This window comes from Pogona vitticeps, chromosome 2 (assembly GCF_051106095.1).
Source record: "Pogona vitticeps strain Pit_001003342236 chromosome 2, PviZW2.1, whole genome shotgun sequence".
In the NCBI taxonomy this organism is placed as follows: Eukaryota; Metazoa; Chordata; class Lepidosauria; order Squamata; family Agamidae; genus Pogona; species Pogona vitticeps.
The window spans coordinates 297014944-297040519 of NC_135784.1; the positions used below are offsets into that span (position 1 = coordinate 297014944).

General features: G+C 37.7%; 1 protein-coding gene across 2 annotated transcripts in view; it reads left to right on the top strand.

Moving 5' to 3' along the window:
* ATP8B1 (ATPase phospholipid transporting 8B1) overlaps positions 1-25576 on the top strand; it is an 81794-nt gene that overhangs the window by 31247 nt on the left and 24971 nt on the right. For both annotated transcript variants that reach the window (XM_078385197.1, XM_072992889.2), the window contains exons 2-12: positions 11390-11584; positions 13170-13267; positions 15948-16061; positions 18135-18233; positions 19166-19227; positions 20321-20393; positions 20480-20550; positions 21294-21376; positions 23002-23160; positions 23404-23492; positions 24768-24958. In XM_078385197.1, coding sequence (XP_078241323.1) covers positions 11404-11584; positions 13170-13267; positions 15948-16061; positions 18135-18233; positions 19166-19227; positions 20321-20393; positions 20480-20550; positions 21294-21376; positions 23002-23160; positions 23404-23492; positions 24768-24958 — 1220 coding nt within the window. In that variant the 5' untranslated portion in view covers positions 11390-11403. The remainder of the gene's footprint in view (positions 1-11389; positions 11585-13169; positions 13268-15947; positions 16062-18134; positions 18234-19165; positions 19228-20320; positions 20394-20479; positions 20551-21293; positions 21377-23001; positions 23161-23403; positions 23493-24767; positions 24959-25576) is intronic.

Sequence of the window (25576 nt, forward strand, 5' to 3'; positions counted from 1 at the left end):
TCACCTTGATATGTCAGCTATAGCCACATTGGGGTTAAAGAGGATCGTGTCACCCTCCAGATGTTGTCAGGCTGCAGCTATAAACCTCTCACTGTTGTTTGTGTTGGCTTGGCTTGGTGGGAGTTGCAGTCCAATGGTATATGGAAAAATCACTCATTTGCCATCCCTAATGATCAGGTTGCCTTTCTCAACTTGAGGTCACACATGATGATGCCTTGCAAATCTCATTCTCCCTAATCTTTGGCCAGTTTTTTTTTTAGGAATTATGAGAATTTCTGTTCAACATCTGTGGGCCAAGGTTGGGAAAGGTGGTTCTCTAGAGAAACAAATTGTAAACTTGTTATGTACAAGCACTCAGGAATGTCTGATGCTGAAATCATCAGGAATGCCTGGTGCTGAATTCATCACTTTCACTGGAAGCCTGTTGAATCAGATGACTAATCCATCACTGCATTCATTGGGGGGCAGCAACAGTTCAGAATTTCAAACAAGGCCCTTTTCTGGCTTCCTTGGGAATCTGAACATGGCATTTTTGGGCATTATGAGTATGTGATACAACTTCCTCAACAGAAGGAGAGAAGTCTTAAATAAAACTAAAAGACATTAATGCGTTCTGCATAAACTTATTTGGCTGCAGTGTTTTCTTTAATTATGTCTTCCCTTTCTACATGCAAAGAACAAAGTGATATCCTGCCACTCCAAAAATGTTTCATTCTACATGTTGATTACTTGCAGTTTTTACTAAGTATATTCCAATTGTATGGCTTCTTGTAGAATTAATACAAGGGGTAAAAGGAAGATCTGGTGCAGGAGGGTGCATGGATAACCAGCACAATTGAATCTCTCTCTTTTGAGGAAACACTCATAGTGTTTTTACCATTTGTTTGTGAGAATTACAAAAGGGTTGGGTAAGGCTGGCACTAACGGTTTGTTTTACCACCCTGTTAGGTATTAACAGTGCCACTCCTTTAAGACTGTGTAAGTAAACCAGTGTTTTTTTAATATATAGGTGCGGAGGCAAATGTATAGAGAGTACTAGAGTTCAGTGGAGAAAAGAAACTTATGTGGGGTAGAGTTAACATATCAGATGTATTAGTAAGAAGGTATGATTAAAGTCCTTGCTTTATTGAATATTGGGAGGTTAGGTTAATGGATGGCTAGATTATAACAGGGCTATTTGTCCATACTGTTAGGCTGTCACTCAAGGAGGTGCATTCCGAAACCAAGATTGTTGTTGTTTAGTCGTTTAGTCGTGTCCGACTCTTCGTGACCCCATGGATCAGAGCACACCAAGCCCTCTTGTCTTCCACTGCCTCTCGGAGTTGGGTCAAATTCATGTTGGTAGCTTCGATGTCACTGTCCAACCATCTTGTCCTCTGTCGTCCCCTTCTCGTCTTCACAAAACCAAGATAGATCTCTATAAAACACTTTTAGTGGCTTTTCTCTCCACGTTCACTGAGGCATTATGTATGAATCAGAGTTTGGATGAGCCATTCTTTGATCATGCTGGCCAAGGAAATCCTGTTCCTTAGAGTAGTAAATCACACTTGAGTAGGCCTGTTGAATCAGCAGGGATTTGATGGGTCAACTTCCTCCATAAATTTCATTGATTCAAATAGGCCTGTTCTAATTGTGACTTACTTTAGCATAATGACAACTAGAGTTGGCCCATTGTATTACATGGAAGATTTGACCTACCAAAATCCCCATTGATTCAATGAGCTTACTCTAGCACAACTTATTGCTACACTAAGCAACAGGATTCCAGCAACTATACTCCCCTCCCCAGCTGTAATCTGGACATATGCATCAGTTATAAATATTTCAGGTTTATTATCATATAGATGTTTATGGAGTATAGTCTGCACCATACTATATGAAAAGGTAAATTACAGTCCCTGAAATCTGAAACTTCCTAGAATATTAGAAACCAGAAGAAATTTAAGTACTTGTCTTTAAAAGATACCACACAAGACTTTGTTTTTTGTTTATTTTTTTTTGTACTGATATAGCTACTTTTCTGAAAATGTTTTGGGAGAAATGATCAGCATTAAAAGGATTGGTTGTTGTGTGTTTTTGGGCTCTTTGGCCATGTTCTAAAGTTTGTTCTTCCTAACATTTCGCCAGTCTCTCTGGCCGGTATCTTCAGAGGACAGCAACCTTCAGAACACGGCCAAAGAGCCCGAAAAACCCACAACAACCATTAGATCCTGGCCGTGAAAGCCTTCGCGAATATATAAAAAGGATTGTCTTTCCTAAACATATACATTTGGCAGTGTAGCAACCCTTTTATTGGTTCAGCTTGTAGAGCACTGGTTCCCAACCTACTTTGAAACTTGACCCCTTTTATAATAGCCAAGTAACTTGTGACCTCCAACATGTTTGCATAAAAGGGCATTTTAATTGGGTAAAGTAGGGGCTGCTTTCTTCCCTGAAAGACCTGTTTCTCATACAAACATATACATGCTAACTTTAATATCCCACTCTGAAAGGTCAAAGAAGAAATTATTTAACAAGGGATGCAACACATATAAGGCAAACTGTGCCCCCTCCCGAAAACACTTTGCAGCCCCCCCTTGGGAGTCATGACCCCAGGTTGGGAAGCACTGCTATAGATGAATCTGTTAAAGCTTTTGTATAGTTAATAAGTGAAGAGCCTTCTCAATTAATGAAGAGTAATCTTAATCCAGGAATACCCAGTGTGGTGTAGTAGAAAGAGTAATGGATTCAGATTCAGGAGACCCGAGTTCAAATCCGTACTTAGACAGAGAAAGTCACTAGAGTGTAGAACTGGTAAAGGTATTCCTTAAACACCTCTCACTTTGAAAGTCCTATTAGGGTTTCTGTAAATCTATTCTGATTTGGCTACATGTAAATAATAACAATTTAAATCAAAGGGGCTGTGGATAAAGGAGCATATTTTGTTAAGAGAGTTTTATTTCTGGTGTATTAGTTTAATGGGAATGAGAATATTAAAGATAATCTGTCTCTTGTAATATGTGAAAGAAAACTCTTGTTTCTATAATGGTTAGTATATCATTTAACTATCTAGTTTTATTAGGTAAGATATTTACATAAATCTTAATTCAGTGTTCATTCAGTTGAAACCCCTAAATTATGAAGTCTTTTTTAATTACGTATGTCATGTTACAGTTGGGGTCTAGCTTTTCTGAATCTTTTAACTCCTGTAGTGTAGCACATACTTCATAGACATACCACTGAATAATGCCATTTCTGTGTAGTTTTGTATTGCTATACATACAAAACTATTGTATTGCTATACATACAAAACACTATAAAATAGTTTTGATGATGCGTTGCTTGTGTCACTGAAGCATAATAGGTTTAACTGAGGTATGATGACTGTAGCATCATGTGTGAATGAGCCATCCCTGGCCAAACAGTATAGAACTTCCATCTTGCTTTAAGCACGTTGCTCGTTAGTGGTGCTGATTAGTGTATTCAGCTCCAGGTAATTAAGCATTCTGAGTAATCAAAGAGTACTCAGGCAAGTATGCACTGATAATATGGGGGTAAATGTAACAGATTTAAGACTGTGTTTCATGAAGTTATTGTTACGTAAGAGTCTCTGCCTACGTGTTTGACTCCTTTTGAAACACTATAGGGAAATTTGGCATGCACTGACAAAGGAAAAAGCTGCTGGTGTCTGCCGCAGTTTGGGGGTAGGTAGAGGACAGCTGCAAGATGCCCTTCAAGGGCCTGCCTCCTTTTAAACTTCTGCCCATATCCTTCTTCTCTCCTTCTGGGTCCAATTCACACTGCTGCCAGTAAGGCAGATAAGAGGAAGCTGTTGCAGCTGCTTCTCTTTGATGTTGTTTGGCTCGTAACTCTTGAAAAGGGCAAGTGAGGAGGCAGAGTTTGCCCTGGCTGGGAGATTCTGAATGTGCAATCCAAAAAAGTAACTTCCACTGGTCAGAGGACACAGTGGCCATCTTGGGGGTTTAGGTTTTGCTTTCTTTGGGCAGTTAGTTGAAGGGAGTTGTGAGCTGTACCCATTTCTCAGAGAGGTATTAGTTATGCATGCATTGAGTGTCCACAAGGATGACCATGTTGTTGCCCTATTTTATCATCTTTCATATGAAGGACTGCTTGACCCATGTTTTCTTTAGAGAAAAAGGTCAGGGTCCTATCTGATCAAGCCAGTTACACAGTAACTGCAGCGTGGATGCTTTGACTTTTAAGACATTTGTTCAAGGAGGTATCCGTGGCCTCTTTGTAAAAAGCATAATTTAGCAAGTCGTAATGGTCATCTACACTTACGTAAAGTCAACACTGGGACAAGCAAAAGAACCTGTTTGCTGTGCTAGTGAGATGTCCTGTTAGTCTGGCACCAAGCAGGATTCTTAACATAGAATCAGAAGAAAGGAGAAAGACAGGGACTTTTAAGTTTTGCATCAACTGCTAAAACTTGGACAGCAGGCAAACAAATGACCCGTTTCACAACTGATAAGCAGAATATTCTCTCTCCTCACCTCCTGTGATGAACATATAGTATTTCTCTTTAAATTACAGACATTATTTCTATTTCTAATATATAGCCATTATTTCTACGTTTGCATTCATGTTCAGAAATGTGCATATGTCCCTTTTTATATATATACCATGTTCTCTTTTTATTTTTGCTTTTTTGATGTGTAAATGGCCAATCTGTTTGCCAAGACTCATCAGGCAAACCTAACATGGAAATGTGTTTTATTTTGCCATTTTAATTTTTCATTATCTGCTAAGATGTATGTGTATGCCTGAAAATGTCAAATATGTATTTAACCAAGACTAAGAATGAAATGCAGGTGGACTTTCTGCAGACTTAAGTATTTGAATGCTCTCATCTGACCCTTTAAAACTGAAAGAGTGCTATGGTGGGTAGAATTAACTATGGCTATTGTGTCTGCAACCGTTTTCATTTTTACCTCCACAGTGTCTTTTCCTAAGATGTAGAAATGTTTCTTTCTTGTTATTTCTGTGAAGATTCTCAGCCATCCAGGTGCGAGGTTATCTGGAAGTTGAATCAAGTCACTTCCAACTCTTGTTGACCCTACAAATGCATGATTTCCAAAACGTCCTGTCCTCATAGTCTCTGCTCAGCTCTTGCAAACTCAAGGTTGTGGCTTCGTTCATGCAGTCAATCCATCTCAAGTTTAGTCTTTTCTTGGTACCTTTAACTTTTCCTAGCACCTCGTCTTTTCTGCCCCCCTCCCCAATTTTTCTTAAAATAGGACATTGCCTTCTTAGAGCAGCACAGCCTGCCTAATGGGTTTAACAAATAGAATCGCTTGAACAACTGTAGTGGCCATACATGTTCAGAAAAGCAAGCAACTGTTCTTCCTTATGTATATTTCCCGAAAGTTGTTAAGACTAAGGTAAGGTTTCTTTCATTAAAATGGATTAATTGCCAGTTTAATTAACATGAGCTTCAGATTTTGAAACAATCGGCACAGGATAGTTCAAGTTCTTTTAAATGGCACATTTTTATTAGTATTATTGCTTAGCTTTGGATTTCCAGGCTGAGTTCATGCATATATTGATAAATTGTTTTTCTCAGTAAAAGAATTGTGTATAACATTGATGGAGTGGGGAGGACGTGGTCCAGTGCAACCACATTAATTGAATTTTTAAGGTACTTTAAATTATTTATTGAGGGTTGCGACCTCTTTTGTTGTTGTCGGTTTGTATTATTACTATTGATCATGATTTGTAAAGAGTTTGTAGATTAAAACTTCTGCCTATCAATTAAAAATGGGGTTTCACCTTCTGCAGTTATATACCTATGATACCCACACTCTTCTAGCTGCTCCGTTAATTTGTTGAAATGCATTTTGTGCTGGTATTCTGAAAGATCACAAGTACGAATCAAGGAAGAAGCCAAAATAATTAAGTCTGTATCGAGAGAGAACCAACAAAGAGTTTTCTTGTTGAAGTCGTCTTCTCCATCTTCACTTGTCGTTCTCGTTCTTGGTGTTTCCTTTTTTTATGCAAATGTTTTGTTCTTGTTTGGCACAGATTAATGTTTGCAAACTATTGATTAAAAATAATACATTTTTTCCTGTACTTTGCCTTAAATATAGGCTGGGGAAGATTTTTTATTTCCTCTTTCCCCTCTCTCTTTTTTTAAACAATTAAAAAGCATGATGGGTATAACAGTGGTAGGGTGTTCTGGTTGCTGTCTTCGCAGAATTTGCTCTGGGAACAATGCTCTGTCATCAGAATACAAAACCCCGTTCAAGGGTATTTTTATGTATAACCAAACAGTTGCTTTAGGAAAACCTAGCTTCAGGACAACCCATCCTACACTTTCTAAAAAGCCCTAAAACGTGTGTCATTTGCATTTACCTGTTATCAGAATTGCAAGTATGTTGTGTGTCATCAACACTTTAAATGTTATCTATGTTAATAACAGCATTGTCACCTTGAAAACACTACTCTTTACACTTTGAGACTGTTGAATTACTTATGCTATAACTTTGTAATTGTGAATCACATTGTTACCCAAAAGTAACTAGCTACAGGTAAATATATTGCTTGTAACAAATTATTCCCAAAGTACATTTCTGCCCATTTTTTTCACCCAACAACACAGATGTATGGAAATCATTGGATTGATTATTTTGACCACTGATTTTGTCTGGTAGCAACTTTTCAGTGTCTGAAATAGAAGGAGCTGTCTTTTATTGCTTATTGCCTAATGATGAGACATTCTATATGTACAGCAAAATTTGTGTTGTCTGTAATTTTTCACAACCCAATTTACAATCAAAAGGCACATCTAGTTTCTCCATTATCTGTGTATGTTTAGCAGTGTTTGGCAGGTGTGGAGTATAATGCTGTCATATCTTTAAATTAGAACTATCTACCATGAAACCATTGTTCCGTTGTTTGAAATGGAAGGCTGTGGTCGCATGCTGTAATACAGCATATTCTGTTCCATTTGTTAAGAATGAATAAAGCAAGATACAGCTTGTGCTTTCAGTTTTATGTAGGGCTTGGTTTCATTAGGCAATTGTGTTTTGGTCGTATCTAAAGAACTTCTGTGAGTTCTCTCTCCTGATCTCATTACTCATCTTTATTCTCTGCCCACATACACAGTCAGAAATATTTTCCTCTTTTACACAGGTAGAGATTTTATTCAGCATTGTACATCTTTCCAGGCTATCCATTTGCTTTTTTACCATTTAGTTGCTACACCAAAAACATAATTCTTATTTGCATGCCACGAATCTGGAGAACCAGTGTTAAATGTTTTCTGAGGACTTTGGGCAGACATAACCAGGGTTTTGCCTTATGGAATGTAGGAAGGAAACTCATTTGTTCCAGATTAGAGTATTCAAACCATGAAAATGTGTATATCAAGACAGAATTAAACTAAAAGCAATTTCGAAGTATAGCAGTACATAAAGCTAGTACTCATGGCCTTTCTGAGTTAACATGCCTGATAAAAGCAGCATGCACCCTTAAAATAGGCACTTAATATATTTTTTAATTGTCAAAACTTTTCCAGAGGGAACATTTGTACTACTATTTGTTCTCTGCTCTGTACTAACCATGCTGGAATTCTTCTCAATAGCTAAATGATGTCCTTCCTCCTTTGTTTTGTACCACTTTTTATCTTGACTTTCTAGAACAATCTTATAATCTTAGAACTGCATTGTTGGAAGGGACCCTATGGATAATGGAGGCCATTTCCTGTCAAGGAGGCCCAGTGGGGAATTGAACTCCCACCTCTGGCTTCTCAGCCAGATACCCAAACCACTGAGCTATCCATGTTGGAGTTTTGGTTTTATTTTTGTTCCACTTTTTTCTTGGAGAATGGAGTTTAGTGCTATGGTACTTCACAGAAATGAAGTACCATAGTACATAGCTAATGGATAATGATTACAAGGAATCAGCATCCAGCACTGTGCAGGGAAGAACTGAACTAAACGCATGAACATTTACTGGATGCTAGCAAGTGCAAGGACAATGAAATGCATGTAGAAACAAAATAAGGAGTTTAGCACTAGACCGCCAGCTAGCTGGTCTCAAAATGTCCCATGAACATCTGAGTAATTGCCACAAAAAATGAAGCACAGAGATATAAATATCCTGACTGAAAGAGCTCTCCATATTGCAGAAGCAAATATGTTTGTCATCTGTATAAAAATGAGACTTCAAATCTGATCCCACAGTGCAGTTAAACTGCCTTAAATATCTGTTTTTAGAACTCAATGCGGCTGAGCGTGTATCTAGCTGATAGTAATACGGGCTGGAAACGGAGGAATGCAGAAGTTCTCGTGTAGCGTACTGGTCAGGAAACTTAGCTCTTATCTTACCTGCTGTTAACTCAGCAGGTGTTCCTCGACAAGCCTCTTTCTCTTAACCTCCCTGCCCCGTCTGCAGTATGGGTAGTATTATTACAGTGACCTACACATTACAGGATTGAACATTGAGCCCATCGTACTGCTAGTCAGATTGAAGTTGTAGAGTCAAATGTAGTCTCCTTCTGGCCTTTGGCAGTGACAAAACGTAGACTAGGTAAAAAAATTCTGGTTCTTTGGGAGGAATGTACCTGGGTCAGTTGATTTCATTTTGGGTATAGGTGCAGATTATCAGAAATCCACATAACCCTTCATCGCCTGCTGATTGCATTGGGTCAACAAGCCTCTAACTGCTAAGGAGAGCTAGTGATGAAAGGGGTAATAGCTTGGAAGCCCTATATCCTCCGTGGCTACTTCTGCCAAAGTTCTGGAAGCCAATGTATACTGTAAAAAGAGAGAAATATACTGTAAAAAGAGAGATTTTCAAGATAAGAGCCTGGCACCTATTTTCTAGTACGCTTTGTCTTCCAAGAGCTTCTGGAAGAAAGTGGCAATGAAATCTGTCTTCTCTTATCCTTTATTTTTGTCTTTTGTTCTTCAGTGTGGTATAATAGCCCATTTGATCCAAAGTTAATCCTGAAATGATCTCCTATTGAAGAAGTAGAATTAGTGGCATAGGGACTGGTTTACTTGTGTTTTTTTGGGGGGGGGGGTTATGTGAGAGAGTCAGTGTAAGAATCTGCAAAATACATTGCAATCTGTGTAGAAAACACATTGCAAGAAGAACACAAGAAGAAAACTATAAATTTGAGAAGGGCTGCTATAAATTGGAATTAACTTAGGAGTTTGCTGCTCAGTTGGGCAGTTTTCAGATTGTGGGACATCTCATATCAGCTGTATTAGAAGAACTTGGTACATAATATGATAGAAATCAAATTAAACCCAGCCCTGCTAAGGATGCAATATGTGCCTTTTATTTAAGAAATAGGCAGGCATCTCAGATACTTCAAAGGGCATCCAATTAGATCATTGTTTTGCCCCCAGATACCTAGATGTAACATTGGATCGTAGACTGACCTGAGAGAAACACTGCAAAACGCAAAGCAAAAGGACAATACAAGGAATAATACTCTTCAAGAGTTGCCAGGACCTCTATGGGTCATACAACCATAACCACTTGCTTTTGCAATTTTGTCTTATTTTTATATTATATTTCTGTGTGTGTGAAATTGTTTCATCCTTTTGGTGAATATATTTAAAGGGTGGTATTGAAATATTTATAATACATTATTAATCAAACTTTATAAGGAAGATGAGAAACCATGAATCCGGATTACCCATATTGCCCAATTTTCTAATACATGTATCTGCTTGCATTGGGGGGGGGGGAGGGGGAATGAGCCAATTCTGGATTCCCTAGGGTAGCAAATTATCTCTCATTGTTTTAGGCTGATATATCAGCAGTAGTCCATCTAAGACAAAGACAGACAGTGCTTGGTGAAATTGTAATGCTTGCTCAAAATCTATCTCAAAATAATTAGATAAAATAGTACATTGATTTCACTCTCCTCTTAAAGAGTGTTTGGAAACTTCCATGGGCTTTAGATATGATGGATACAATGCTAATTAAAGCATCTGTCCAAATGGATTTCACCTATAATAAAACATCTCTGTGATTTATCAGTACATTTCCAGGCACTACATTTGGCTTTTTATAAAAAGCCCTGGGACTATGTTGATTGAGCAACCACTAACTTTGACAGTTTTTTGGAAGTCCTTTTGGGATGCCCAGAATCTTAAATGTTAGTCAGATGATGATCAGGGAGAGCAACTCTCCAGCGATGGCAAACTTTGTACTAACATTGATGGTTAGGCATCAAATTAAGATTTCTATTTTTAAAAAACAGCTTTTGTTTGAATTGTATGTATCACTGCTGGTTTGTTTTTCTTCCCAGTTCTATCTGATTTTACTTCATGTGCTCAGCAGTGTATTGTTTTACTGTTTATCATCACTGCTATTGTAGCTCCCATTAGTGTAATATGGTCATTTTTTAAAATACAATTTTTATTAATTTCCAAATAATAAAACAACAACAAATATAATAAACACGACTAACAATTCAACTTAAAACTAAACAAAACCACAGTTATCACCCCTGCACAACCCCCACCCAATCCTTGGGACTAATTAACATTTACATTTTTAATTATATTTCATACTACCCTATTTCTCTCCAAAAATACATTGATTCATCTCCAGGTGTATACCATTTGTGTTTCTGAAACATATGTACCAAAAATAAATTCCATATATCCTTAAAATCATTACAATTCAATATTCCTTTTTTAACCTTATGTAATTTCACAAGTTAATTGGAAAAATAATAACCAATTTAATATGGAAAATGGTATAAAGAAATGTGGAGCATGGCAATTAATGATAAATTACAGTAACTAGTGTTATGTGGTTATTTTTAATTGCTTTTATGTAAGCTTTTTGGATACAGTAGAACCTTGATTTATGAACGTCTCAGTTAACGTCATTTTCAGAGTATGAACAGAAATCTGTTGAAAACAATGCCTTGGTTTACGTTTTTTTTCTGGGTTTTTTCAGTTTGTGAAGAAAGTTTCCCCAGGATGCATTGCCATAGCACCACCCCCGTTCCTATGGCAATTTGCATTCCAGTTTACGAAATTTTTGCTTTACATAAAGTCCTGCATAATGCATTAATTTTGTAAACCGAGGTACTACTGTAGTTTGTTTTAAAGGATAAAGCATGATATAAATGTTTTCCTTAAACAGTGAGAATTAGCTTGCCTGCATAGTGTGTTCCTTGAACTTGTCCCAGAGGTTTCTGAAATGCAGAGAGGTCTTCTGTCAGAGGAGCTGCTGTAGGAGGTTCTTCATGAATCATTACAAGAAATATAGGATTCAGGAATTTGAACTTTTAAAAGCAGTGCTAGGGTAACTTTGTTCTGGCTTGTAAAAACTGACCTTAAGAAATGCAAGAAAAAGGAATGTGGTTTTGTGTCTACCATGCTCGGCTGAAATGGATCTACTTTTGTTGCTTGTTCAGGGGATATTAACAGGATGAATTTGGAAAGAGATTCAGAAACCACTTTTGATGAGGATTCCTCCCAACCTAATGATGAAGAGGTGCCGTATAGTGATGATGAGACAGAGGATGAATTGGACATCGAGCCGTCTGTTGAGCCAGAGCAAAACCGCATCAACAGAGAGGTAGAAGCAAAACAGGAGACACTTCGAAAAGGTAAGAGTGAAAGAAGTGGTTATAGATGAGAAGTCATTACTCTGAATGTTAAATTACTAACTACCTGTGCAAAAACTAAATAAAGGACTGATCCTTTATAACAGAGAAAACACTAAACAGAGAAAACACTAAACGTGTTGAGGCAAGTTGGTCTAAGAAATGTTTCACAATCCACTGAGTAACAGACAGAAGATACATTTTGTTGGGTGTGTTATCGTGTATGAATTTTCAACCTGGTAAAAGCAACACTGTAAGGGTTTTTTGATTTCACTGGTGACCAGTTTGGAACATATCTGATACCTCTTCATTGGCTTAGGTTCTGTACTGTTCTAGAAAAATAAGCTAGAACCTGCAATGCCTTTCCATTACCGTGGGGTATAAAATATTGCTAACTACCTTGATCCAGTCACTGCTGAACAACAAACTAAACAGAGCTATCATCTATATTTCTGAAATTTGTCCTCAGAGGTGCTGAGAATTCTCAGATCTTCAATTATTCATTGCCTATTTTGATAAGAAGGAAATTCTCCTCAAAAGAAAATCAACTGAGTATTTGGGAAGAAGACTTTTATGCAGCATATATGTACAAACAAGTTCAGAGTTCCTATTGATGCAAATAATGAATGCATCAATAAAAGCCTGGCACTGTCCAAAGGCAATTGCGTCCCAGGGTGTTATCCAGAAACCAGTAGTTTCCACACATCAGACAAAAACAAAAAAATAAAAATAAAAAAAATAAAGAAGACAAAAATGTTGTGGCACCTTGAAAATTAATTGCTCTATTTTAGTGTGAGATTTTGTGGACAAGTCCACTTCTGCAGACATAAGAGGGGGTCCCACACAATTAGTGATTTACACTGGGTTGACTTCAATTGTCCCTAACTAGAGCAGACCCATTGAATCAGTGGTCCGAATCCTATGAGTGTATTTATGGTGCTGCAACTAAATACGACTAATTGATGAGGTTGGGGGGGTGCATTTCAGTTACACGATTGGGTACATATTTAGGACAGTGTCAATTAATTGCAATTAGCGATGGCATGTTGTGCAAACCTTGTAAGTACATCAGTGGAATTCTTGCCAGTGTTGACTAACTAGAGTCACATGGATTTAGATAGCTGACATAACTATGGCCTGCATCATGTGTTGTTAGTGTGAATTCTTTCCCTCTGTACAGTATGATTTACTGTCCCACAGCTAACTTGTTCAACCACTTTTTTGACATTTCTTTGTTAATTTTTTTTTTTTGCTGATTGCCATTCATGGAAGCTAAGTTGAACATTATTTAGATATTATTGAACTAAAGCAGCTTTAGGGAAGGTATGTGAAATTCCCTCATTTTCACCATACTATTTGAGCAAAGAATAAATGTAAAAATAAGTATCACCATTTGCTCAGATATTAATCTTGTTGTGCTTTAAGGTCCTTTTCTTGTTCGTCTTTAAAACCTGCAAATGTATGCCTTAACTGCTGAAAAGATGCACAAGTAATTCACAGACAAACTGTTGTTTGTGTGCATGTAAGAAGAAACAATCTTCAGGTGCTTGAATATTGCATTCATTGTATCACTGTGTTGTGTTTTCAGATTGCAGTTGGCAGGTAAAGGCAAATGACAGAGCCTTCTACGAGCAGCCCCAATTTATGAAAAAAAGATATTTCTGCCTTACAAAAAGTAAATATTCAGTAAGTGAACTTCTTCACATGCCACAAGATAATAATGTACATTAAAAAATGTAACACTGCTTTAATACGCTTGTTACCTAACAAAAGATAGCTTAACTTGTTTGTGTTTCAATGCATTGATTGATAAATCGGCACATTACATATGATATACAAGTGCTACAACAGGTGTAATCTAACTGAGGAAGGAAGATTCTTTTGAAAAAGTCTTGCCATGTGTATTCATTCATTCATCACTTTATTTTTATATTAAGAATTAAATAATAAACAAACAAACAAAGGATGATAAGGAAAGATAATAATTAAAAACTGCAACTAAAGCCAATGATGATGATGTTGATGTGTTATGGTGTCAAGTCGAATCTGATTTATGGTTACCTTTTCCAGGGTTTTCGAGACAGAGAATAATCAGAAATGTTTTACTATTCTTTTCTTCTTCTTTTTGGGTTGCCCTGGGATTATGCGGGTTGCCCTGGGATTATGCAGCTTGCCCATACCTTCATAAACTGGCTCTTCTTTCAGGAAGCACACTGGGGAATCAATACTCTGGCTCTGCAGCCAGGTATTTAAAGCAGTGAGCTATCCAGCCAAGCAGGCTGCTAAAAACCTAAAGAAGTTAAAGAATAAAAGGTAATCATCCATCATAATTTGGCTACAGGCAACTAAAGAAGCCAAACAGAAGTCTTTGCTTTCTAACAAAAGGACATCAGATAGTGAGTTAGGGTATGACTACTTATCAGGGAAAATATGCTTGGAAAATATGTAGTTTTTCAGAGCAGGTCCCTGCTGGTTTTCATTGGTGAAATTGCTGTGGTTGCTCAGAGAACTACCAGTTTTTCCCCCACTGCAACCACTAGCACCTTTGATCTGACAAGGTGCTAATAGGCTATTTCTTTCCTTCTTTCTTTCTTTCTTTCTTTCTTTCTTTCTTTCTTTCTTTCTTTCTATCTATCTATCTATCTATCTATCTATCTATCTATCTATCTATCTATCTATCTATCTATCTATCTATCTATCTATCTATCTATCTATCTATCTATCTATCTATCTATCTATCTATCTATCTATCTATCTATCTATCTATCTATCTATCTATCTATCTATCTATCTATCTATCAGTGGCTTAGTGCTAATTCCTTTCAGTGTTGATTTTTTTAAGTGTTTGGAGATGACAGCTGCTTGTCCTGGCAGTGCCTCTTCATATCAGATCAGGAGATTGCAAAGGGCAGAAAGCAGTGAAAAGTAATCCCAGCATGGAGCAAAATTTAAACCACCCCGTGCCGGCTGAACGCCCCCCCCAAAGACAATTCCCTATTAAAAAGAGACAAAATGCCACAAGGCTTCCCCTCACTTAGCTTTGTGTAGTTGCTGGTTTTTAACTTGCTTTTGTCTGTGCCAGATTTGGAGCAAAACTGTAGAATAAATGGATGGTTCCTGGGAAAGAAATTCTGGGTGCAGTTATTGTGAAAACCCTCTCTGTGAAATATCATTCCAGTATTGACAGGGCATGGAATAATTCCCTTCCCCAAATCATTTTAATATCTAGGGCTTTCTCTTTATCAGAATTCTGACTGTAGAACTCACTCCCAAGAGAAACCAGGTTGGCTCCATATCTGTTGACCTTTGGACTGGGAGCTGAACCATATTGTTCTCCAGAGCCTTGGCTTTTAGGACTAGTTTTTAAATAAAGTTTTGCATTTTTCTTGTAAAAAATGCTGTTAATCTGTTCTTTTAAAATAATGTTTTAAATTTGTTTTTAATCATTTAAATCTATTGTAGATTGCTGTAGACAGAAAGGCTATATGCAAATGTTTAAAATAAAGAAAAATAAATAAATAATAGCATTATGTCCTTCAAATAACCTTGTCCTAGTATATGGTAAATTCAGAAAGTTTGTTATTTGATTAATTGGTCCTGCCTAGTTAGATGCTCAAAAATGTTGTAATGTCACTTTTTGATCAAGGAAGTTTGGAAAAATCGTCAGCTTGATTATGATAAGTCCCACTGAACACATTGGGACATGTCTGAGTAAGTGTGCATAGGGCTCGACTGTTGACTTGGTAATTCTACTGATTGTGGACACATGCATTTGAATCTTTGCCTTGTAGAGCAAAACTCTGTAATATTTTGACTCCTGGAACAGCACAACTGGTTTGTAGTTTTGAGGCTGGCCCATGGGGGTGAGGCAGAGAGATGAAGACTGTTGGGACAGCAGGAGAAACCAAAGCATTTGGGCTTTTGAAAGCATTATTTTAACTACAGTATTGGTAAAAACCCTCCCCCTCCTCCAAATACTACAAGAAACGTTTACAAAAGCCAGGCGTTTTATGAGGTGGGGTGGGGAGGTGTTCACTCGCTCATAGCCAGTTTTGAAGCACTTGATCTTAGTGGCCCTGTGAATGATTCTGTGCTTTCTTTCCATAATTTACTTCAGTCTTTTAAAAATACAATGGGACTGAAGCTCCTATGATGTAAAACAGCCCAAAACATTAAAATCTTGAAATCTGTTTCGTATGACATGTTCAAGGCAGCGACCCATGGAAGACTGGTTTGCATAAGGCACTTGCTTAACCGAAGCAGTATGAAGGATGACTTCACTAAATGAAATGTTTTACATAAAAGGCAAATAGGATTCATATACTGTATATTAATACTTTGGAATGACTTTTTTTATCTTCAACAGGGGAATGCAATTAGAACTTACAAATATAATCCCATCACCTTCTTGCCATTGAATTTATTTGAACAATTTAAAAGGGCAGCCAACTTTTATTTCCTGATTCTACTTATTTTACAGGTAAAACATGACTTTAGAATTCATTACGGAGTTCGTTTATTTTGTTTCCCATTTAAAGGTTAACAGACTTTTAATAGAAATAAAAAGGGAAAATTTTGTGGCCAGGACAAAATACAAATGCAAGAATAGGTGATAGATATCTTTATAGGCCACTAATAAAAAATAAAACATCATACAATATGCAAGCTTTTGTACGTAAATCTCACTTCTTCAAAGCAAATACCAAAAGTCCATAGGTTCATGAAATAACCTTCAATAGGTAAAGGTAAAGGTTCCCAATGACATTTAGTCCAGTCATGTCTGACACTAGGGGGCAGTGTTCATCCCCATTTCCAAGCCATAGAGCCAGCGTTTGTCCGTAGACAATTTCCATGGTCATGTGGCCAGCGCAACTAGCCACGGAAGGCCATTTACCTTACCACCGTGGTGGTACCTATTTATCTGCTCGCATTTTTACATGCTTTCAAACTGCTAGGTTGGCAGGAGCTGATACAAGCGACGGGAGCTCACTCTGTTGCATGGATTCGATGATACGATGGCTGGTCTTCTGACTTTGCAGCCCGGAGGCTTCTGTAGTTTAACCTGCAGCGCCACCACCTTCAATAGGTGGCAGTAAAGAGCAGCTTGTTGAAGCAGGATTTGCCACTGATGACAAACTTACAAACAGCCTGTTTTCTTGGAATTGTTATTGGGTTCTGGGCTACTGATCTTGGTCCATATGCTTTGTTACTGCAATCATATCCTGATATGGTTGACACTGGACTTAGAATAGACTCATTTCCCAGATTCATCACTGATGAAAGAGTGGTTATATGCACAACTGAAACCAGAAATTGGAAAAGTTAATTTTCTAGTAAAGTAGTGAAGAAAGTAACTTTTACAAGGTCTGGTATGAATCAGACCTGGACAGGTATGCACAATAGCCTTTGAACATGAGTCAGTCCCATTTGCCTTGCCCAGGATGCTGAGGTATCTCTGTGGGAGATGAGCAGAAGTGATAGATTTCTTGGTGTGTTTGTGTGTTGCCATCTTTAAAAAACACACAAATGGGAAGACAAGTTAAATTATCTTTATTTATGTTTATTTATCTATTTAAATTATGTATACATGTTTATATAAATCAGTAAAAAGTATTTATGTATTTATTTACTCACTTTATAAGCAATTTACACAAGGTTAAGCTCACAAATCCACAATACACAATAACAAAAAATGTGGTTCAAAACAATACAGCAGTGCAACTGAACCATAGATATAAATAGCTCTGTAAAAAAGAAAACTACAGTTGATTAAAACATGTAAAAAATATTATTGATAGTATTCCGGAGATCCAGTCGTTAAAGGCAGCTTTAAATAATTCTGTCTTTTATCATCTTTCTAAATGCAAGGAGGGAAGGGGTTTGGCATATCAAAAAGGCATGGGTCCTCACATCAACTTTTTTCCAACTTATGGCAACTCCTGCATAGTTTCCTAGCTATAAAGTACTCAGAAGTAGTTTATCATTCGCTCTTTCTGGTGACACTTTGGAACTGTGCAACTTGCCCAGGGGGCAAAGCGTGTAACCCAATCAGTGAGACGCATTCCAGGTGATCTCCCAGAGATCAAATGACCCCTCTCTTGGGATGCCCAGGGGAGATTTGAACTCCTGGCCTTTGGCTCCACAGACAGGCAGACCAACCCACTGAACTAACAGGTCCACTTAAGCTGCAATAATAATTTTGTGCCATCAAATTGATTCCAGCTTATGGGGATCCTTCCCTGGATCTTCTAATTATAGGGTACACAGGGGTAATTTCAGGTCTCTCCTTCCAGCGGCCCCCTGGGATTGTGCCGCCTTCCACCGTCTGGCTCTTCTCCCAGGAGACACTGTGGAGAAATCAGAAGCCCCTCCCACCACTCCATTTCAAGGTGCTCCAAACCACCAAGCTATCCAGGCAACTTCCACCTAAACTGTACCAGCTTCACAAGGGCTTATACATGTGTGTGAACCACTTCAGATGTCAGTGTGGTGTAATGGCAGGGGTGCATATTTCTTACATAAATGAATAAAATGTCTCTTTGTTTCTTTGCAGTCCATTCCTCAGATAACGACCCTATCGTGGTACACAACCCTGATCCCTTTACTCGTAGTTCTGGGCATCACTGCAATTAAAGACCTAGTGGATGATGTTGTAAGAATGGCTTTTTCTTCTTTACATTTCAGGTTTTTAAAATATATATTCAACCTTATATCAGGGTGGCTAAAGAGGCTCAAAAAGAATCTTTCCAAGTCAAACTGGAAAATGTTTTCCCTCAAGTATAAACAAAGAGGAAGGACAAACGTAAACAGAAGTTAGACTAATTGCTGGCCTACAATGAAGGAGAAGGAGGAATCAGTAACACTCTTTACAGTTAGCCTGACCACTTGTTGCAAGAAGTGGGCATTTTCTTGGCATGTGCAGGACAATTCTGTGGTTTCTAAATTGCCCAATAGTGTCTTAAGGCTGGTCTTGTTTGGTCCCTCAAATGAACATAGGATTCGTAGCAAAATGGATTCATAGCGGGAAAGTGCAATATTATTGTTGTTGTTGTTAGTAGTAGTAGTATTATTAGTAGTATTGTTATTGTTAGTAGTATTGTTAGAAGTATTAGTCGTCATCGTCTTCTTCTTCTTCTTCTTCTTCTTATTATTATTATTATTATTATTATTAGTAGTAGTAGTAGTAGTATGATCACCACAAACAACAACAACAATTATTATTATTATTGTAAATAATAACTTATAATAGCAATGTCGTGCTTCTCAGCATAGCTGGTGCAGGGGGCAGACTCAAGGTTCAAACCTGAGAATTAAGAGTGAGGTCCTAAATATTGACTTTTATGGGTGAGGTGATTTGTTCCCAAAATAAGTGATTTTTTTAATTTCAGGAAGCAAATTACTTTAAATGTTTTAAAGTAGTAGCCAAAGATTTTGAAACAACTCCAGTTACTAAAATTTGTGTGAGAAGGAGGAGGACTAATTTTGCTTTATCATTACAATTTATCATAGTCATGATAGTTGTTAATAGTAACTAAATGGTATAAAGCCTTCTTAAAACATTCTCCTTCATCTCTCCCTTTTTAGACTCGGCATCGGATGGACAATGAAATTAACAACCGAACATGTGATGTTATCATGGAGGGCAGGTACTGCAGCTGTAGATGTTTAATAGCAGAGATGGCTAGCTTCTGTCTTAATGCGGTGATTTGTTTTCCAGACAGAGGTGGTGGACCTGGAAGTATATTCTGTGTGGATTGGAGTGAAAGTCACTAGACTGTTTTCCCCCTGAGTAGTTGAATTCAGCATGGAGCATATCTACTGCTCCTAGCATGCAATATTCATGAGCCTTCCCTAATCTGGAGACCATCCACCAATGTGTTAGACTACAGCTCTCCTCATCCCCAGCCGCCCTCATCCCCAGGCCTGAATCCTGTTGAAGACTAATTGCTTACACACAATGGATGTATTGTGAGCATTTCAAATTTCCCCCCTCACTTGGACAGAGGGTACCTGGGATCTCCTTGCACAAGTGCAAAACAGGAGTGGCACTCCTTCCACAAGTACAAGACTCCATGTTGTTGTGCCAGGGGGTACATTATGCTCCACCGGTGTCCAACAGAATCCCAGCTTCTATCAGTGGGATTAACATATGGATTGCTTCGGCTTCTTACAACTTGAAATTGTCGCCCCCAGGGGGGGTGGAAAGTCTGTGCGTCTTATGGAGCAAAGAAAACAGATTATATTTTCCTGTTTTCTTCTAAAAAATTGGTGCGTCTTATGGAGCAGAAAATACGGGTAATTTAGTAGGGAAAAAGTTGCTAGTTAGCCATTCTGTGACAAGGAACATTTGCAGTACCCTTCACACCTGAGAGTGGGGAACTCTGTAGGTCCCAGAAAGATCTGGGAGGGCATTTGTTCTTTACCTAGACCCAATGCAACCATCCCAGTATGATTTCAGTTGACGATAAGTAGCTTCTGCACTTCCTGAGATGTATTTATAGTGGCAACATAAGAATTTCAATAAGTATTATAACTGTTGCTTGACATTTGTAGTGCAAGTACAAAAAAGTTTTTACACAACAATTTATATCATGTATTTAATAACTAAGTTAGTAGATTGTATTAATTACTATTTGCACAGATGTAAATGGCATATTTTAATTGATACAGTTCAACAGTTTTTATGAATGCTAGCCAGTTTACCCTTCTGAAACACGTATTTTGATACTTTTACTTTAGGTTCAAAGAAACAAAGTGGAAAGACATTAATGTTGGTGATGTTATTCGTCTGAGGAAAAATGCCTTTGTTCCCGTAAGTAAAATGCTATGTTTCTTTTTACTAGAATATTGCCATCACTTCTGTATGCATTTAATCCCCTTTATTCTTTTTAAAATCAGGCTGATATTCTGCTGTTGTCCAGCTCAGAACCTAACAGCCTTTGTCATGTAGAAACAGCTGAATTAGATGGGTAAGTTTCTTTCTGTCTACATTCACTTCCTAATAAGCTAGAAACATGTCAAATCATGCTAAGTTCCCTATTGGAGAATTATTTATTTGTATTACATGCACTTTAAAAAGCATCCCCAAAATCAATCGTAGTAGATATATAGATGTGTGCCACAAAGAACAACGTGTGATGAAATACATCCCATTGCTCTTAACTTACTGAGACTTCAGAGATGTTATAGATGATGATCACCTTTTTTTTTTTAATCCAGAGAGGTTTTCATTCTTGTTTGTTTTCTGCTTTGGTTTACTCTTACTGCATTAGGATGGCATAGAATAGTTAGCAGAGAACAGATGTACCATATTTCCCCGAAAATAAGACAGGGTCTTATATTAATTTTTGCTCCAAAAATGCAGTAGGGCTTATTTTCAGGGGATGTTTTATTTTTTTTCATGTACAACAATCTACATTGATTCAAATACAGTCATGTCATCTTCTTCTGGTTGCTGCACAAGGGTGGAGGGCGGGGTTTCACTTAACGGGGGCTTATTTTGGGGGTAGGGCTTATATTACGAGCATCCTGAAAAATCATACTAGGGCTTATTTTCAGGTTAGGTTGTATTTTCAGGAAAAAAGGGTAGGAAAAGTGCCTGTTAGCAAAAGCAGAAGTTTCTATTGAGCACTGTCTCCAAAGAACGGCTATAGTCCTTTGTTCCCGTTAAACCAAAAGACATTGCAGTCTGTGCTTTTTGTCCTTGTTCTAGTGAAACCAACTTGAAGTTCAAAATGTCACTGGAGGTAACAGACAGATTTCTTCAAGAAGAAAGTTCATTGGCTGCCTTTGATGGTTTGTACAAGTATGCCTTTATTTTTCATTGCAAACAGACCTATAAAGGGCTGTTCCTTCTGATCAATAGTCTCTGTCCAGCCTTTTAGAAAAGGGAAAAGCATTTCCTGCTCCCGAGTCTTACCTGGACATACCAAGAATCAGATTGGAGCGTATGGTTTAGCACTAAACTCTGGTTGCAAATACTTAATGTAATGATGTTTAATCTATTAAAAAACAGAAGCCAGTCTTGATTTATTCCTGGTTATTCTCCTATGAGTGATGGAAAAGTGCCACTGTCCCTTTGAATCCACCAGCGATGCTTATTCTGTACTAGAAAGTTATAGTTTTGACAGAGCAGAGATTTAAAACAAAATTGTTCTGGTCTCCTAAGAGTTATTTTTTTAAAAAAATGTAGACAAGAAGGGATATATAAATTTTGGAGACCATAAAGCCTATGAGGTACTAGTCCCCTTCTATTTTGCACTGATTAGGCCTCACCTACAGGCACTTTAAGAAGGATGTCAACAAACTGGAGCAAGTTCAGAGGAGGGCATCAAGGATGATCAAGGGACTGGAAACCAAGCCTTGTGAGGAAAGACTGAAAGGACAGGGCATGTATGTAATCATGGCTCAAGTTACAGGAAGTCAAATTTAGACTGAATTTCAGGAAAAACCTCTTAAGTGTTAGAATAGTATGACAAAGGAAACAATCACCTTGGCAGATGGTGAGCACTCCAGTGCTGGAGGCCTTCAAAAGAAAATTGGACAACCTTCTGTAAGATCTGCTTTGATTTGGATTCCTGCATTGAGCAGGGGGTTGGACTTAATAGCCTTATGGGCTCTTTCCAACTCAATAATTCTACTGTTCTATGATAAATAGTATATATCAGCTTACTCGGCAAGAGACAGAAAATCCCAGTTTTAGAAAGCATTGCAGCAAATAGGTTATGTTTGGAAGCTGCTCAGAATTCTGATCACATTCCATCCAAATAGACATAAATGCTTCTTTTAACTCTTGCACATCTCTAAACATATAATGAGTGTCTCCTTACAGTGTTTGTATCCAAGTTGCCCCATTTGTAAATTTACCCATAATATATAATGAAACTGTCCTATTTTCTTCTGTTGATAGTTCCCTTCTGCCCACTTTCTATACAGAGCCAGGAGATCTTTCTGAATTGGGTGGACTGTGGCATGGGGACCTAATGGGGAAAATTAAAAATTGGATAGAGGCATTTTCTAAAGATAGAATCCCCACTTGTACAAGTTTTTTTTGAATTATTTTCGGACTTCTTTCTCTTCTTTCATCAGCTGTATATACAGTAGTCCAGTTTCAGATTGTTCACCCAGTATTCCATGTAGTATTGTCATGGCACTGCTGAGGAAGGAAGAGAGTGTGAAAAAATTATTATTGTATTTTGACTGAGGTTTCCAGAACCTGCAACCATCATGGTCCCCATGTAGCCCAGAAAAACTATGTTTTTAAGTTCTGGAAAGGACTAAGGAAATCAGTTTCCTGGAACTCTGCTTTGCATCCACTGTTAAATATTTTAAATAGAATGGCGTGCCGTGAAAGTATTTTAATACCCTTTTTTAAATCAAGTAATCCCCAACCCCACCCTTCTTTTATAACATCTTATCAGGCTTGGTGGAATGTGAAGAACCCAACAATCGGTTGGATAAATTCACAGGAACTTTGATCTGGAATGGAAGGGGCTACCCTTTGGATGCTGACAAAATCTTGTTACGTGGCTGCAAAATTCGGAACACAGACGTGTGTCATGGGCTTGTCATATTTGCAGGTATCTCTATAGCGAATAAAGTATTAGTAGAGCTTGTTTATTTAGAGCCCAAAGGATGGCTTTGTAAAAGTTTACATTAGATGGGAATGCCACTGTATTAAATAAATGTGAAATCATGAAATGTACTGAATTTATTGATAGAAGTATTTATAGACATGATTAGCATCTAAGTAAACATATCTGAAACTTTCCGGTAGTTTAAAATTTGTGGGCATTTACATTGCAATTTTAATGTGATTTTAGGAGCAGACACAAAAATTATGAAAAACAGTGGAAGAACACGATTTAAAAGGACTAAAATTGACTCCCTTATGAATTACATGGTTTATACGGTAAGATGTTCCAGTTTGCTTTCCTGTTTTAACTTTTGAGTTTACAGAAGCTGTACCACACTGCTGTTTGATGGGTTATTTTCCCCCCCATTCATTCTGTACCAATTAAATATTTACTATGTTTTGACATGCTTTGGAAGATCATTTTTTCATGTCCAGGGACAGACTCTGCATTGTTGCCTTCCTCATTCTTTATTGAAGTCATTGGAGGTTTGCTTGGGAGGACAGCTATGGTATCAGGAAAGAATACTGTATATTTTTCATTATAGAGATGAAAACAGACAGAGAGGCCAAAAAATGGAGCATTCTTGTAGCATCTGGGACTTGATTTTTTTTCCTCTTTGCAAGATTTCTCCTGCTACAAAAGAGGCATGAGAAGTCCTGTCGTTTCAGCAGAAGGAATGACTGCAAAAGTAACAATAAAACTCTAGCTGTGCAAACTTTCGCTCCCATCAAACTGTCTTCTACTTCATCAGGACAGTCCTGTAGAGATTTTCAAACAGAAATCTTTCCCAATCCCAACTGGAGAATCCAGGGGTTTAACCTAGAGGCTTTTTCATGCAAGGAGTGTGGTCCCTCACTGAGCTTTCTATTGAGTTGAACCACCAGCCCATGTAGCCCAGTATTACTAACTAGCAGTTGTCCCTCGTGGGTCAGACAGAAGCCCTACCCACCTGTCATTTAATCTAGGGTTGTTGGTCTGCAAAGCATATGCTGCACTGCATCTGTTCTTCGGTTTGGATCATGTTTTACTGCAGTGAATTGGTATAGGCATATTTTCCTGCTTCCTTGAAGCAAGGGGTTTGCATCGGGGTTCTCCTCTGCTAAGTGCCTGTGATACATCTCTTTACTGCAGAGGGGAACATTTTAAAGACATTTACATGGTGCTTTGTAACATACTGGAGGGATGCTAAAAATAAACAAGCTAAATTAAACAGATTGTGTCTCTTGTATATTGGATTACAAGCTCTTTCTGGTGTTATTGTTTTGGGTTCACATTAGCAATTATGGTAGAATATATGAACAGGCTTATTTTTGACCTTGTTTTGCTGTTTGAACAGCAGAGTTGGACTTGTCATTGAGCAACCTTTAAAGGATGCCTTGGGCAATGCTTTGTCTTTTGTTTCAACAGCAAAAGGTTCCCCTTTGGATTTTGATTTCTTCAACCATAATCTGAATGTTTTCAAAATTTGTTACTTGTGGGGGGTGGGAGATGTTGCAATGTCAGCTGTGCATTTACAAGGTTTGCTTTTTGTGCATGTGTTTACGATTTAGATCTTCATTTTGCTTATCTTGGTCTCTGCTGGCCTGGCTATTGGACACACTTACTGGGAGCAGCAGATTGGCAACTATTCTTGGTACCTCTACACTGGAAAAGATGAAACACCTTCATACAGTGGCTTCTTGAACTTCTGGGGCTACATCATTGTTCTTAACACTATGGTTCCCATATCCCTCTATGTGAGGTAACCATTCTTAATATGATATACTTTTTTAAAGTATTAAACTTACAAAAGTAGCTTGTGTAAAAAGGCAACTTTTTGGAAGATGGTTAAATATTCAAATTTTTAAAACTGGGTGTATCAACAATATAATCAGGAACATATCTCTGGAACTAGTATGTAGCTTCATTATATTTTGATCATAAACACTGAAGCTGTTCAAGAAGTTAAGAGTTAATGGAATTTTTCTTTAACAAGTCTTCCTCATGTGAACATAACAATAGAGAGTTTTTTTCTTCTTGAAAGTGTAGACATTTCCTCGCCCTTGGAAATTGTTGTGCTTCTTTTAAGCTTCCTCTTTACGAACAAGCAGACATGTGCAGTGAAGATTTGAAACTGTCAGACTTTCTTGTGACTTTCTGCTAGACTGTGACTGAATAAAATATTCTGAAGTTTTAGTTCCGATACTAATACTCTTACCTAAATAACTGTTTTTGATCTTGGTACAAATCAGTCTGTATCAATATTCATTGTGAATTACGAGCCTAGGGACCCAAGTGGATTGCTATGAAAGTTTTTCAATTAAGGATCTATTATTGTACTGTTTTAAACAGTCTCCTAAAATTTAACAGTGGAGAACCT